The sequence below is a fragment of the Acipenser ruthenus genome, chromosome 29 (genome assembly GCF_902713425.1).
Source record: "Acipenser ruthenus chromosome 29, fAciRut3.2 maternal haplotype, whole genome shotgun sequence".
In the NCBI taxonomy this organism is placed as follows: Eukaryota; Metazoa; Chordata; class Actinopteri; order Acipenseriformes; family Acipenseridae; genus Acipenser; species Acipenser ruthenus.
The window spans coordinates 22,616,797-22,630,122 of record NC_081217.1 but is presented as its reverse complement, the minus strand read 5'-3'; the positions used below and the strand labels follow the sequence as shown (position 1 = coordinate 22,630,122).

General features: G+C 44.1%; 3 protein-coding genes across 3 annotated transcripts in view; 2 read left to right on the top strand and 1 right to left on the bottom strand.

The window, feature by feature from the left end:
* The window catches only part of LOC117966035 (neuron navigator 1-like), a 109,090-nt gene extending 99,564 nt beyond the window's left edge, over nt 1–9,526 (bottom strand). The window contains exon 1 of the mRNA XM_059004407.1: nt 9,450–9,526. The gene's annotated coding sequence lies outside the window, so the exon portion shown is untranslated. The remainder of the gene's footprint in view (nt 1–9,449) is intronic.
* Nucleotides 1,914–7,904, top strand: LOC117428305 (cysteine and glycine-rich protein 1). Its single transcript, XM_034047179.3, has 6 exons — nt 1,914–2,070; nt 4,306–4,415; nt 6,021–6,189; nt 6,301–6,430; nt 6,590–6,683; nt 6,948–7,904. Exons 2-6 carry the CDS (start codon nt 4,307–4,309, stop codon nt 7,022–7,024), a joined length of 579 nt encoding a protein of 192 aa, XP_033903070.1. The 5' UTR covers nt 1,914–2,070; nt 4,306; the 3' UTR covers nt 7,025–7,904.
* Nucleotides 9,527–9,678: 152 nt separating the features above from the next.
* Nucleotides 9,679–12,795, top strand: LOC117429907 (zinc finger protein OZF-like). The gene is made up of 2 exons (XM_034049856.3): nt 9,679–10,092; nt 10,682–12,795. The coding sequence occupies exon 2, from the start codon at nt 10,869–10,871 to the stop codon at nt 12,024–12,026; it is 1,158 nt and encodes a 385-aa protein (XP_033905747.2). The 5' UTR covers nt 9,679–10,092; nt 10,682–10,868; the 3' UTR covers nt 12,027–12,795.
* The last annotated feature ends 531 nt before the right edge of the window (nt 12,796–13,326 follow it).

The window sequence follows — 13,326 nt, the reverse complement described above, 5'->3', positions numbered from 1 at the left end:
CGGTGCCTAATGCAGATTGTCTAACGAGCAGGAGTGCACTTCATCAGCATGGAGATGTGTCTGACCTTTCCCGTTCTCAAGCGTGGAGCTGTGCTCTACCAGAATGATTGGCTTTCCTATCCCAGCTCATGTCCTTTTTTGAATTGCTGGCGGATTGGACATTTCCCTGGAATGGCACTGGTGACATGAAGAATTAGCTTTGAGGTTTAAAATGTGAAAAGCTACCGCATAGCTGAACCTCTAATGGCACAGCACTTGGCAAGGCTGAGTTGCTGTTGGGTTTGATGTGCGATTGCTCTTTGAGGAAGATCTTGTCGTCATTTATCCCTTTCAGGAATCTTCAGCAGCTTCCCTGAAACTGGGAGGCAGAAGTTTTTTAACCAAACAAGGAGAAGTGTTTGCAAACATGCCCCTCCCTTCTCAAATCCTGAGCGTCGGTTTTAAAGCCTGCATCACTGAGTGAAACCACAAAGCCTACAGTGGGCATATCCCAATGAGAAAGGAACATCCCCAATACGAAGAGAAATTCTTTACAGTTAAACGAGAATTATTAAAACTATCTGACACCCGATACAAAAGACTTGTGAGATGGCTGAATATGTACATGATAACCTCCTGTGTGTCTACACTGTCATTCACATAGCAAAGCATGTATGCATTGTTTACTATGCTTCACACTGCTTTCATCAGGTCTGATTAGATTGGCAATGCTTTGCAAATCAGAAACAAAGCATTACACTTGGAACAAATACCCTGTTGTGCCGGAGCAAGCGACTGACTGCCCCACACTGCGACTCATTACCAAGCTAGACACTTTGAATATGTCAGGACGGTGAAGCGAGCCCCATCAATCCAGCTCTACAAATGAGGGGTCTTAAGAAAAAAACATAAATCCAGCTCCCAGTTAAAGGACACGATTCTCTACACAGCATCTCCATTAAGCATCCTCTATAACAACAGCAATCTATTCTGCAGTTCTCTATTAACAGAGTGCAATGGGGCTGGCAATCTCCAGTCTATACAGCGACACCATAGATCTTCATGCAGCGTGTGATCTGCTCCTGTCCTTTACCAAATGGTTCTCAATGCCAGCTAGTAACGACTGCAACAGGATCCATTCCTACACTGGGACCAGAGCGGTAACCTTCTCTTATGATGAGGTCACAATGGTATTGGAGCAGCGCTGGTTTGTACCGGTACTCTTTTGGGAACATTCAAGAATGTTGCACCTGGAAGCAGACAGCAGCAAGACCGCAGTGCTTACAAAAGTTACCACGAAATGTTCCTGTGAGGACAGATGAGGAAGTCAGCACCTCCGGTCACAAAAACGCTTATTCACTGCCAAACATGAACTACTTTAGATGTGCAATGACTGCAGTACAGGATACTGACCTTGAGGTTAGGGTTACGGTGTAGGGAGAGGATTATTCATTGTTTTATTAACAATAATATGATAGCCAATGAAAGTGCAGTGTCCCGACAGGAGAATTTCGTGTTATCTTTGTAAGGACAGCACCAAGGCCCGTGCAGCATTGAGGCAGGTCCTGTCCAGCTCATTAGAATTCACAAACACATCCTAGCTGTAGTTTTGTTCACATGGGGGGCGACTGCACAAGTGAAAAACATTCTTAACCCTGACAAGAGGCCCTCGATTAAAGAACAGGCACACGGCAAAGAAAAGGAAACCTGGCGATGTGGTAAAAGTGGGCAAGTTTAGTACGTATCTCATAATACCAAAGAAACTGAAAAAAAAGTTATTTGACAAAATAAGTCTCTCAATGTCTTCAGAACACTGTTTTATTTGCAGTATTCCAAGATAACTTTGAAGGTGGCACGAATTCCCTGTGCGTTTTGCAGGAGCCCCTACACCCCCCCTCCCCCTCCCTGTGACCCCGCCTCTTGCCTCAGTGTGGCGTGCAGGCAGCGCCCCCGCTGGGCTTTATTAAACAGGGAAGTGCTGAACTGCAGCCACTCCTTGTAACAGCAGAGCAGCTGGAGATACAAGCAGCAGCAGCAGCAGCCAGAGAGTCCCGAGGCTCCCATCTCGACAGCCATCGTTATCAGCGACAGGTAAGGCAGGAGAGCATTGTTAACATGCACTGGGGAGCACATTGCAAGAGCAGCTCTGGGAGCAGCACAGACCGTGCTGTGCAATATGAAACCTAGCTGCTGAAGAGGAGCACTGCTCTACACTTAAAGACGGTTCGGCATGCCTTTTTATTTTTTCATTTTGCATTCTGTAAGTCACTGTATATTAATACAGGCTCGTTAACACAATGGCTACATTGATGGTAAGGTTACATTTGAAATCCAAACTTTTTTTTGCACTGCAAAAAGGTGCCCAGTAGTTTGCATGTTTATCTTGGTACCAGATCTAAAAGGTTTATTTGAAGTGGAAATCTTATATCTGATGTCTTCTTATTTTTTTTGCATGAAAAAGCACAAGTATGGATGTGATCCTGTTTAATAATGTATACAGTATGTACCACTGAGGCGATGACACTTCGTAGGGGATATGACGGCTGTTGGCAGAAGTGTAGTATTTGTCACACAAATTTATTGACCCAGCTGTGACTATCTAATTAATAACTGTGAAGTTCCACAGCTGGTTCCAATACAATGGATGTCTTACAGCTGTTTTAATACGGTACATATTATTCTTTGGCAGAATTTCCATAATGAATTATTTTTTATTGGGTTTACTGACTAAGTTTTGACTACTTGGAGCGGAAAAATGGTTTTGCTGATCAATCGTTTGCTAACTATTGAACTTATGAGACCCTTAGAAATCAGGCGATAAATCTGCTACGGAACGAAGGGCTTGATTTGATAAGCCTGGAAATTACAGATGATATAATCCATTTCACAAGCTTAGTAAAAGGGAAAAGCGTTATGAAATGCATTATACGAACAGCTGCCAAAAACCCTCCTCCCATAAAATAGTTTTCTTGTGTTTTCATTTGGTCTCCAAGGAGTGATAATAAAATGCTGGATTTCTGTTAGGCTCTTGAAATTAGGCAGGAACAAAACGTCTTAATTGTCTAAAGAGCTTTTTCTCTCAGGTCCACACTGACAGCGAACAGTACAGCCTGTTCTTGAAACGAATGGATTTATGTTTCAAAGCTAATCTCAATACAGTGTTCTGAGCCACAGCCAACAGATTTGAGTCTGCGCTACCCTATTAAAAACGCTACTTAAATAATGAGCATTAATCATGCTTTGAAGATCTATTTTGTGGAATCATGTGGAAGAGTGATGTGTGAAGTAAGGAAGTGCAAACAGCCTTGCGTAACTTTCAGGCTCAAACAAGGAGACAAGCAGAGAGGCTTCAGCAGTGTTTTCAAAACTCACAAAAAGAGGGATGAAGTTAAAATGAAGACCGGGCCAATATTACTGACAGATGCAGGTGGAAAAAAAAAATGAAAGCACTTAGAAATGTGGAGAAAGTGCAGAGCTCGTTTAGACAAGCACTAAAACACAAATGATCTGCATGTCGTGCCCAATGCTTCCATGTCAGTGTATTTACAAGCAGCTACTCTCCACCAAATAAGGCATCCAAGTTCAGAACAACTCTCCCTGGAAAGAGATCCCGTTAGAGTCTGATTTTCAGCACTGAGGGGGAAGCAGGATAGGGAAGGGTTTAAACAAACAAGGCATTGGAACAAAACGGATCACAGGAAAAACTCCCGGATGAAACGATTCCGAAGGCAGAATTGCTCCGCACTGCCTGGCAGCAGCGTTCTATTTCTCTGTGGAAGGGTGGCACCTGTACTGTGGCAGGGGGGGGGGACTGGACTGCGTTCTTTGATGAAACACAGTAAAACTGGGCTCGATTTCTTGCGAGATTCCAGTCTCTCCTGTTTGCCAAACCCCAGTAACACCCGTCCGGCAGTCACTTGTTCCATTGGGTTGGAGTAGATGTTTGGCTCCTTATCCTGCCATTAAAGCACACTGTGACGGGTTTACATTTTCAATCCTGTATTAGTGTTCCTGCATAACGAGTTGTGGAAATACTTCCAGAAACACTGGAAATGTAATCCCACAAGCAAGGGAAACTCCACGGGAACCGTCTCTAAAGCGGAGGGAACACGAAGCCTCTTTATCAGGAACAGTAGCTTGAAACCTGGCTCCAGGAGACCTCGTTTGCGGTTGCTGTTTTAAACCCTGTCTCCTCTGGTGTGCCTTTAAGTGTCCTGAAAGCACGTTCCAAGCCACACCGTGACTTTGTGTTCCCTCGGCTCAAGGGAAATGAGCCTCCCGCTTGTTAATTAGCTGGAGTCGTTTGTCTCCTCTCTCTCTCGGCAGGATGCCTTTTGGCGGAGGGAACAAGTGTGGCGCCTGCCAGAAGACGGTGTACTTCGCAGAGGAGATGCAGTGCGATGGAAAGAGCTTCCACAAGTCCTGCTTTCTGTGCTGTAAGTCCAGGCTGGATCCGACAGCACTGCTGCCCACTGGAGGCTTCGGGGGCATTTTACATCAAGTGTCTCCAACTACTGTGTATTTACATAGGAGATACTTCAGAAATACATGTGTACTTACACATCATTACAATGTTATCATGCACAGTTACAATGTAACGTAACGAGACAAATCCCTGTGGAATTATGTTTGCAGGATATAACCCTACCCCTCACTCTAAAACGAACCCTTTTGTGGACTTGCACAGAGCATGCAAAAAGATGTCATGTCAAGTATATTGTAAATATGCACACTAACATTGTGATTATGTGTAGATACACCAGCATATGCAGCTGCTACGTAAATACACAGCAAGTTACCCATTTTACCACAATACCGTTTCAAAAGTACCAGATAACAAAACAATGATTACATGTTTGTAGGCCATTCTGTGCAGCGTTAGGATAGCGGTGCCATCATTAAAAAAGCGTGATTAGTCGAATCTCGAAATACAAATGGAAGTGTTGGTGTTTTTCAAGTGTATTTTAAATATTAGTATTTTTCATGTGGGAAACGGTCCAGACATAAGAAAGAGCACAATAACACATTTCCGTTTCAAACAAGGACTGTTCAAGCAGCCCAGGTCTCAGCATGGGGGTTTCCATGGTTACAACGAATGCCTTCATGCTTGGGTAATGACTGTGTAAACCTTTGCATTCCTGGAAAGCAGAAACAGTACCAAGCTGTCCTTGAATTATTTGTATTGCACTGTCCTTCTCTTAGCTTTTCAGACATCTCTAGCACAGCCATACTCCATTTAAAATGCCATGGACTATTGACCTGGGCATGCAGACTGGAGGTAAACCAGGAAAACACTCCAGCTGTGCAGAAACACGGTTTAGACAACCAGGCCTGTTTCCTCGTTTCCTGACATTCTCCAGCAAGTATAACAGACTAGGAGAGCTCCCAGCCCTTTGTTTAGACTCGGGTATGCAGCTCCACACTCTCGGTTGTTTACACAAAGCCCCAACCTCTCCTCTCTGGAATTTAAAATGTCTACAGAGCAGCCATTTCATCTTTTACGAATGTAAACAAAGAGGAAAACAAAAAGATGAGCCTTATAGGGCAAACCCGACCACTGCCCATTAGTAAAGGAATGCTGTAAATAGATTGGCACATAGAGCTCAGATTTCAGAGAAACTATTGTAGGTATTTAGCAGAATAAAAAACACACACACACACAGGGTAAAAATACCATCAGGAGTTTTTCATTAGTGTTACAAATGAAGGTGTCCTTATTTGGTAAAAGCTCGCTCAGGCTTTCTTCCCTTTAAGGCAAGCCTGGAATGTTTAAAAGGTGAAAGTTAATGTAGGGCTTGGATTCCTGGACCGGATTCTTCAGAGCAAACCCTCCTCAGACAGAGACAGACAAGCACAACACATGTTGCAGCTAGTTTGACAGTAGGATGGAACGATATTCAAACAGCTCTGTCATAGTTTAGAAAACGAAGCACAAGTGAAATCATTTGATGCTGCTGTTTACAGGGCTCATTGTAAGGCAGCAGACTCCCATCTTCAGAAGCACTGCAGTAATGGGTGCGGCTCTCTCTGCTGTGTTCCAGCGGTGTGCAAGAAGAACCTGGACAGCACCACTGTGGCGGTTCACGGAGATGAAATCTTCTGCAAGGCCTGCTACGGGAAGAAGCACGGGCCAAAAGGGTACGGCTACGGCCAGGGAGCGGGGACTCTGAGCATGGACAAGGGCGAGGGACTCGGGATCAAGCCTGAAGAGTAAGTGGTCCACAAAAGAGCCTAAAGCTCACAACCCGGGCGGCTAGTCTACATTACATCCACCACTCCCCTGACTGAACTGAGGAATCCCTTATTCTTGTGTTTGAACAGGCAGGGAGCACACCGTCCCACCGCCAACCCCAACCCCTCCAAATTCGCCCAGAAGATCGAGGGGTCGGAGGTGTGCCCCCGCTGCAGCAAGGCTGTCTACGCTGCAGAGAAGGTGGTGGGTGGCGGCCAGGTAAGCGGTTTCACCTGGTCTGTATTCTTCACTGCGTCTTACCGAGTAGCTCCTTAGCTCTGTCTGCACTACTTTCTGCAGCCCCAGCTCCCCAGGATTAGGCAGTGGTGTTTAACTGGCATGCAATGCTTGACTGCTTTCCTTTTCTCTCTGCACCAGGCTTGGCACAAGAGCTGTTTCCGCTGTGCCAAATGTGGCAAGGGTCTGGAGTCGACCACCTTGGCGGATAAGGATGGAGAAATCTACTGTAAAGGTGGGTGCAGAAAGACACATTCTGGGTTGCATCAACCACTTACCCAGAGTTATCCCTGGATTACCCCTTAAAATGAATACTTAATGAAATCCAGGATGACTCCAGGAGGAATCCACTGTGCTGTAAAATGCTCTACTGTGGCTTATCCACAGTATAAGTTGATCAAAGGCAGCCTCCCAGTTTCTTACAATTTGATCTCAGCATTATGTATAATTCAGTAATTCCATTTCAATTTGATAAGCAAACTATATCATTTCTCCACAGCATGTTACGCCAAAAACTTTGGCCCTAAAGGCTTCGGTTTCGGGCAGGGAGCCGGAGCGCTAGCCCATGCCCAGTAAGAGGTGCCCAGATCCACGGAACACTGGGAAAACCTGGATCCCTCCACTCCAAACCGCTTCCCGTTCCAGCACCCATTCCCACCAGCGCAGCGTTACATTCCACTAGAGAGACCCTCCATCATCATCATCAGGCAGTATCAACTGAGTCAGCATTATTTAGATTCAAAAGGAATTCATTTCAGATTCTTTTTTTTTTGTATTCAAACTGGATTTAAAAAAAAAGAATCATTTGAAGTGAAATACGCAAATTATAACTTGAACGAATGAATCCATTTATAATACGCAAACACATTTCGGCTTTTGAATGTAAACCATTTTCAATAAACAAATGTTTATTGGAAAATAACCCATTTTGAATGTAAAATGACTTCACTATGAATGCAAAAAAAACCAAACAAGAGTTTTAAAAGCACATACCTTTTACCAGAGAGAGGTAAACCAACCTAAAAGATGAAATGTGAACGAGCGGTGAATGCACAGAGCAGCTAGTCCCATTTGAGGGCTGCTTGCAGGGTCTCAGCTTGTGTGTACACTGGAATGTACAGGAGATGCTCTCATATTGATCCTCGTTCAGGGCTCTGGTTCTACCTGCTTGCTTGGTACAAAACTCTCTCTGCTAACCCTCTGCTGCTTTCCATTTTAAAAGTGCTCATTCATTTGCATCAGTGTGGAGCCTGGCATGTGTTAACTCTATTTAATGACTGAGACCTCCCAGAAGCATGAGCAGCCTGTACACCGTGTCAGTGATGAGGAGACGCTGGACAATCCCTTCACTGCACTCCAGGAAGCTGTATGAGTGGATGGAGCGTGGGTGAAATGTCTTGCTGGTGAAATTGAAGGTGTGTCCACCAATGTATTCAAATAAACAGTATTGAAATAACGTCTAATGTATTGGAAGTTCTTTTTTTGTTTCTCTGCCTACAAAGAACAAATGTGGGGAGGTATTTATTCAGTGAATGCAGTACTGTAGTTACTCCACAGAGGAACAATCATGGAGTATTCTGGTTATACAACCACCAAGCGCATTCTGGAACAGTGTGATGTGCCCAGGTGTTCTGTCATTGGAATGGAATGTGGAGTAGATTCCATAAATAAATAAATTACCTATCCTGTTCCAACACAACAGTTTCTAAAATCAAACAAAAGATAAACTTGAATTCACTCCTTCTATATAAACACTATTTTGTTTAGCCCTTATTTAAATAAAAACACACTCTACCTTTAAAAGATCAAACGTTTAACCCTTTTGTGCAAACGTTCATTTACTAGTTAAACGATCACACAGTTTTAGGTTCAGATTGTCGCATGTTTATTCCACCTCATATAAAAAGGCAGTTCAATGCTCAAAGCTGGATTGCCAGCCATACCCTCCCAGTTCTCAGACACCTCTGTCTGGTGTGCTTAACCAGCTAACAGGAAACAGCTGCAGGGCTGACAGGCAGCAGGGAATAGCTGTCCACACAGATAACACAATGGACTTCCCTCCAGGGACAGAGCGCACATCCAGGACACACACTATCTCTCCACACAGATAACACAATGGGCTTCCCTTTCCCCCGCCAACGCAATGAACCTCTTCAGTGGCTGATTAGTACCACCTAGTGGAAAGGGAGTGAGCATTCAGGTCCCACAAAGCCAGCACGAAAATACCAGTTTACAGTAAACCCCTCCCCTCCACTGCCACGGCCAGTGGTTTTCATCACCCATAGAGAATGAAATCATGTTGCTTCTTAAAGTCGAATGAAACCTGCTGAATAATGTCACGTTAACATATTGAATTACACACCGCTTATAGATTATATATATATATATATATATATATATATATATATATATATATTTAAAAACTTGCAGATGTATATAACTGCAAAATGTAAAAATAATGTAACATTTACCAATAGATAAAACGCAATGGCTTATAAACTGCGAGTTGAGTGTGGTTTCTCTCTCTTAATTGGATATTGCATGCACGCTCATTCTACGCGCTCGTGTGTATAGTTGAGTGTGGTTTCTCTCTCTTAATTGGATATTGCATGCACGCTCATTCTACGCGCTCGTGTGTATAGTTGAGTGTGGTTTCTCTCTCTTAATTGGATATTGCATGCACGCTCATTCTACGCGCTCGTGTGTATAGTTTTTCCGAGTTACCGATTATTATAATTCTACATTGCACAATTCCGATTGCATTTTTGCTTTGTAGCTCCAGCAAACCAAAATGATCTTAAAGTGTCGTTTTGAGCCAAGTAATATGCAGAACAGAAAATGATACACGTTGACTTCAAATGAGACGCATCAATCCTGTCACACACACATTATATATATATATCTCATAACATGTATTAAAATCGTATTGCTTGCAATGTTATATGGTAAATGACATCTATAACATGTGCAATCCCGTAGAGTTAGAGAATGTTACACTCACCCACGCTCTTTCTCGTGTCACCGCGTGGTTCACTTTCTATTTATTTTAATATCAGAGCCAATCGGACAAACACAGGAAATCAGCGAGCTGTACCTGTCTGATTGATGGACACGAGCCTCACAGGTGTGCGCTTTTAGTAACTCGTTAGCAAAACAATTCAATTCCTTTAGCGACAGTTCGCGTAATTCACACTCACTTTACATGCTCTATAAAATAAGATTCATTTGCGGTTAGAGAGGCGAGTTGAAAAACCGGACTGTCTTAGTGTCCCGGAATTATAGGGCCAGTTGGCCACCCTACCTCCAACAAATACCTGCGCTCACTAAATACTGAAAAATACATATGCGCAACCCGTATCCTGCTGCACTGTGCAGAGAGAGGCAAATTCATAAAGTTTATTAAAGCTTCGTGATACTGGAATCATTGTAACTCTGAAAATAAACTTCGTGGTTTTCAGTAGACCGCCGAATAGAGTGCTGGCTTCTCCTGCGGAGTGTTAGACAGAGCTGGTCAGAGAACTACAAATCCCACAATCCTCGATGGTGTCTCGCGGGGAGGAAGGGGAATGTGTATCACGTGTTTCAACAGGAAGATAATTCCGCTTCAGTTTGGACGGGAGACAGATTTGTGCATTATTAGATTGGTGAGTGAGCTGGACATCACACGAGGGGAAATGCAATTTAATGACGGATTGAGATGTATACTGTTTGAATTTCCGCGCTGATCGCTGCCTGCTGTTTGTACAGAATAATCTAGATCAATCGAAATTGATTTGATATGCTGTAGAACTCGTGTGCATTTCATTTGAGTGTCTGTTATTGTCGTAGTGAGCAAGTGGCCCTCTGATATGTGCAACTATAAAGTTAATTGGATTTGATTTTGAAAATACGAGTACATTTAAAACGTTGTTATGTTTTTGCAATTACGTATGTGGCAAGCGGCCTTATTGTGACCAGGGCACATTTTAGGAACATATAAAATGTTTTTTTTTATTATTTATTTTGAATACGTTTAAAAATATTTGCATAAAAAAAAAATAAACGAGAGAAAACGGAGACGCTGCAGACTGTAAACAGACACAAATCAAACGGTAGTCTGTACCTAGAATGACTTGTTTCTGAATACGACGATTCTTCTAAGGAGCATGTGTGTTATATGTGAGCTGGATGAGTTTGAAATGAGGCATCGAGCTTTACAAACCACTAATAACAAAACAAAACGTCTTTCAACAGGTATTGCGGACAGACGTGCGAACTGCTGGAGAAAGCTGCAGCATTGAACTCTGGGAGCCTTAAGAGCAAGTACCCGTATGTTTGTTGTGTTCATGAATATCCGTTACTTTTTTATTCTTCTGGCCAGGGGACGTAGCTGTGGTGAAGATAAACTGATTCCTCGTGCTGCATGATCATCTAATCAGATATGGAATCTGCCCTCATTAAAGAAGAGGCCTCTACACTGCCAGCGGTCTCCTGTGACGAGGGGCCCCCTGGCCTGGAACGTGTCCACATCAAAGAAGAGGCTCCTGATCTGGAAGCTGTCCCCAGTGACCAGGAAGCCTTGGACATTAAAGACGAGGGCCCGGACGTGGTGCTTGTCATTGTTAAAGAGGAGCCTCCTGAATTGGAACCTGTGAGCACTCCATGTGACCCTGACGCAGTGGAGGAGACCACTCAGTGGAGACGGACCATCTCTCCCACGAAGAAAAGTCTAAAGCATCGAAATAGAAAAAGGGAGAGAATGCTTCCAGGTTCTGTGTCTGAAACCGATTCCAAGACCGCAAGCAACTGCCATGAATGCAGCGAGTGTGGAAAGAGTTTCAGCCAGTTACAAGCCTGTAGAAATCACCAGCGCACTCACACAGGAGAGAAGCCCTATCGATGCACTGTGTGTGAGAAGAGTTTCAGCCAGCTAGGAACCCTGAAAACACACCAGCGAATTCACACAGGAGAGAAGCCCTATCACTGTACTACTTGTGGGAAGAGTTTTAGTGACTTGGGAAACTTTAAGCAGCATCAGCAAACCCACACGGGAGTGAAAACGTGTCGCTGTACAGAGTGTGGGAAGACCTTTGGGAATTTAAATATTCTGAAAACACACCAGCGAATTCACACTGGAGAGAAGCCCTTTCACTGTGCTGAATGCGACAAGAGTTTCAGACACTTGTACAGCTTTAAAATTCACCAGCAGATTCACACAGGAGAGAAACCATTTCACTGCACTGACTGTGGGAAGAACTTCAACCAGTTAGTCCACCTGCAGTCACACCAGCGAATCCACACAGGAGTGAAGCCGCTGCTCTGCACACAGTGTGGGAAGAGTTTTAGGCATTTGAACAGCTTAAAAATCCACCAGCAGAATCACACCGGAGAGAAACCGCACCAGTGTGATGAATGCGGGAGGAGTTTCAGTCAGTCAGGAAACCTTAAAAAACACCAGCGCCTTCATACAGGAGAGAGACCGTATCAATGCCCTGAATGCAAGAAGCGCTTCAGTGAAGTCTGGGCTATGAAAAGACACCTGCGAATTCATAAGAAAGACATTGTGGAAAACACAGACGCGTGTCCTGCACTTGTATAAATAATGGGACTGACTGGTGATTTCATATCGTTACCCAGGTAGATAACTTTCCACTTCAGATGGATCCAAATTTATTATCTTGTAAATCAGAATGATATGAATTGCCTATGATCATTCTCTTAAATAAAAATAGAAATATTATAAACAGAAACAAGAAGTGAATGGCTTGTTCTATACCTGTTGTGTTCTTTGCGATGTTAATGAGATTTGGTGTCTCTCCACTCTTTCATCACACTCCCCGTTAATGTAATGCAGGTTACACCACATACTCCTGATTGCTGGGTCATCTTGTTGCATTTTGTTGTGATCTGTCCTGTTGTATTCGTGAGTAGAGTATGTCTTGTCTTAGTTTCTGTAACACATTAGAGCAGTTTGAGTGTGACCAGGCTGTGATGTGCAGAGTCTCTACCAATAGACACACGGCGCTCTTTTCTGTTACCTGATCAAACGTTATTGCATATTGTTTGCCTTTACTGGCAGCGTCCTTTTTTATTCTTTCATAAGAAGTGTATCACATTTACTTAGCTTCGTTTTTATAAAGAATATCTAGCCAAAATGCGGATTACAGAGCCCTTCCTTTTCCCAGAATAGACACATTCATTCCCCAGCCCTCTAACAAGACTCCTTAAAACAACTGTGTTTGTGGGGCTCCCGAGTGGTGCATCCGGTAGAGGCACTCCGCGTGGAGTGCAGGATGCGCTCTATAGCCTGGACGTCGCCGGTTCGAGTCCAGGCTATTCCACAGCCGACCATGGACGGGAGCTCCCAGGGGGCGGCGCTCAATTGGCTGAGCATCGTCCGGGGGGAGGGAGGGTTAGGTCGGCCAGGGTGTCCTCGGCTCACCGCGCACCAACGACCCCTGTAGTCTGGCCGGGCGCCTGCGGGCTTGCCTGTAAGCTGCCCAGAGCTGCGTTGTCCTCCGACGCTGTAGCTCTGAGTCGGCTGCGCGGTGAGTTTGCAGAGTGTAAAGAAGCGGGCGGCTGACGACACACGCTTCGGAGGACAGCGTGTGTTCATCTTTGCCCCTCCCGAGTCAGCGCAGGGGTGGTAGCGGTGAGCTGAGCCTAAAAATAATTGGGCATTTCAAATTGGAGAGAAAATAATAAAAACTAATTGGCAACGACTAAAATTTAAAAAAAAAAAAAAACAACAACTGTGTTTATCACATTCTGGCATTAGCTCGTTTAGTTGTGTACAGAGCCCTTCCATTTCCCAGAACAGACCCATTAATTCCTCAGCCCTCTAACAAGACTCCTTAAAACAACTGTGTTTATCACATTCTGGCATTAGCTTGTTTAGT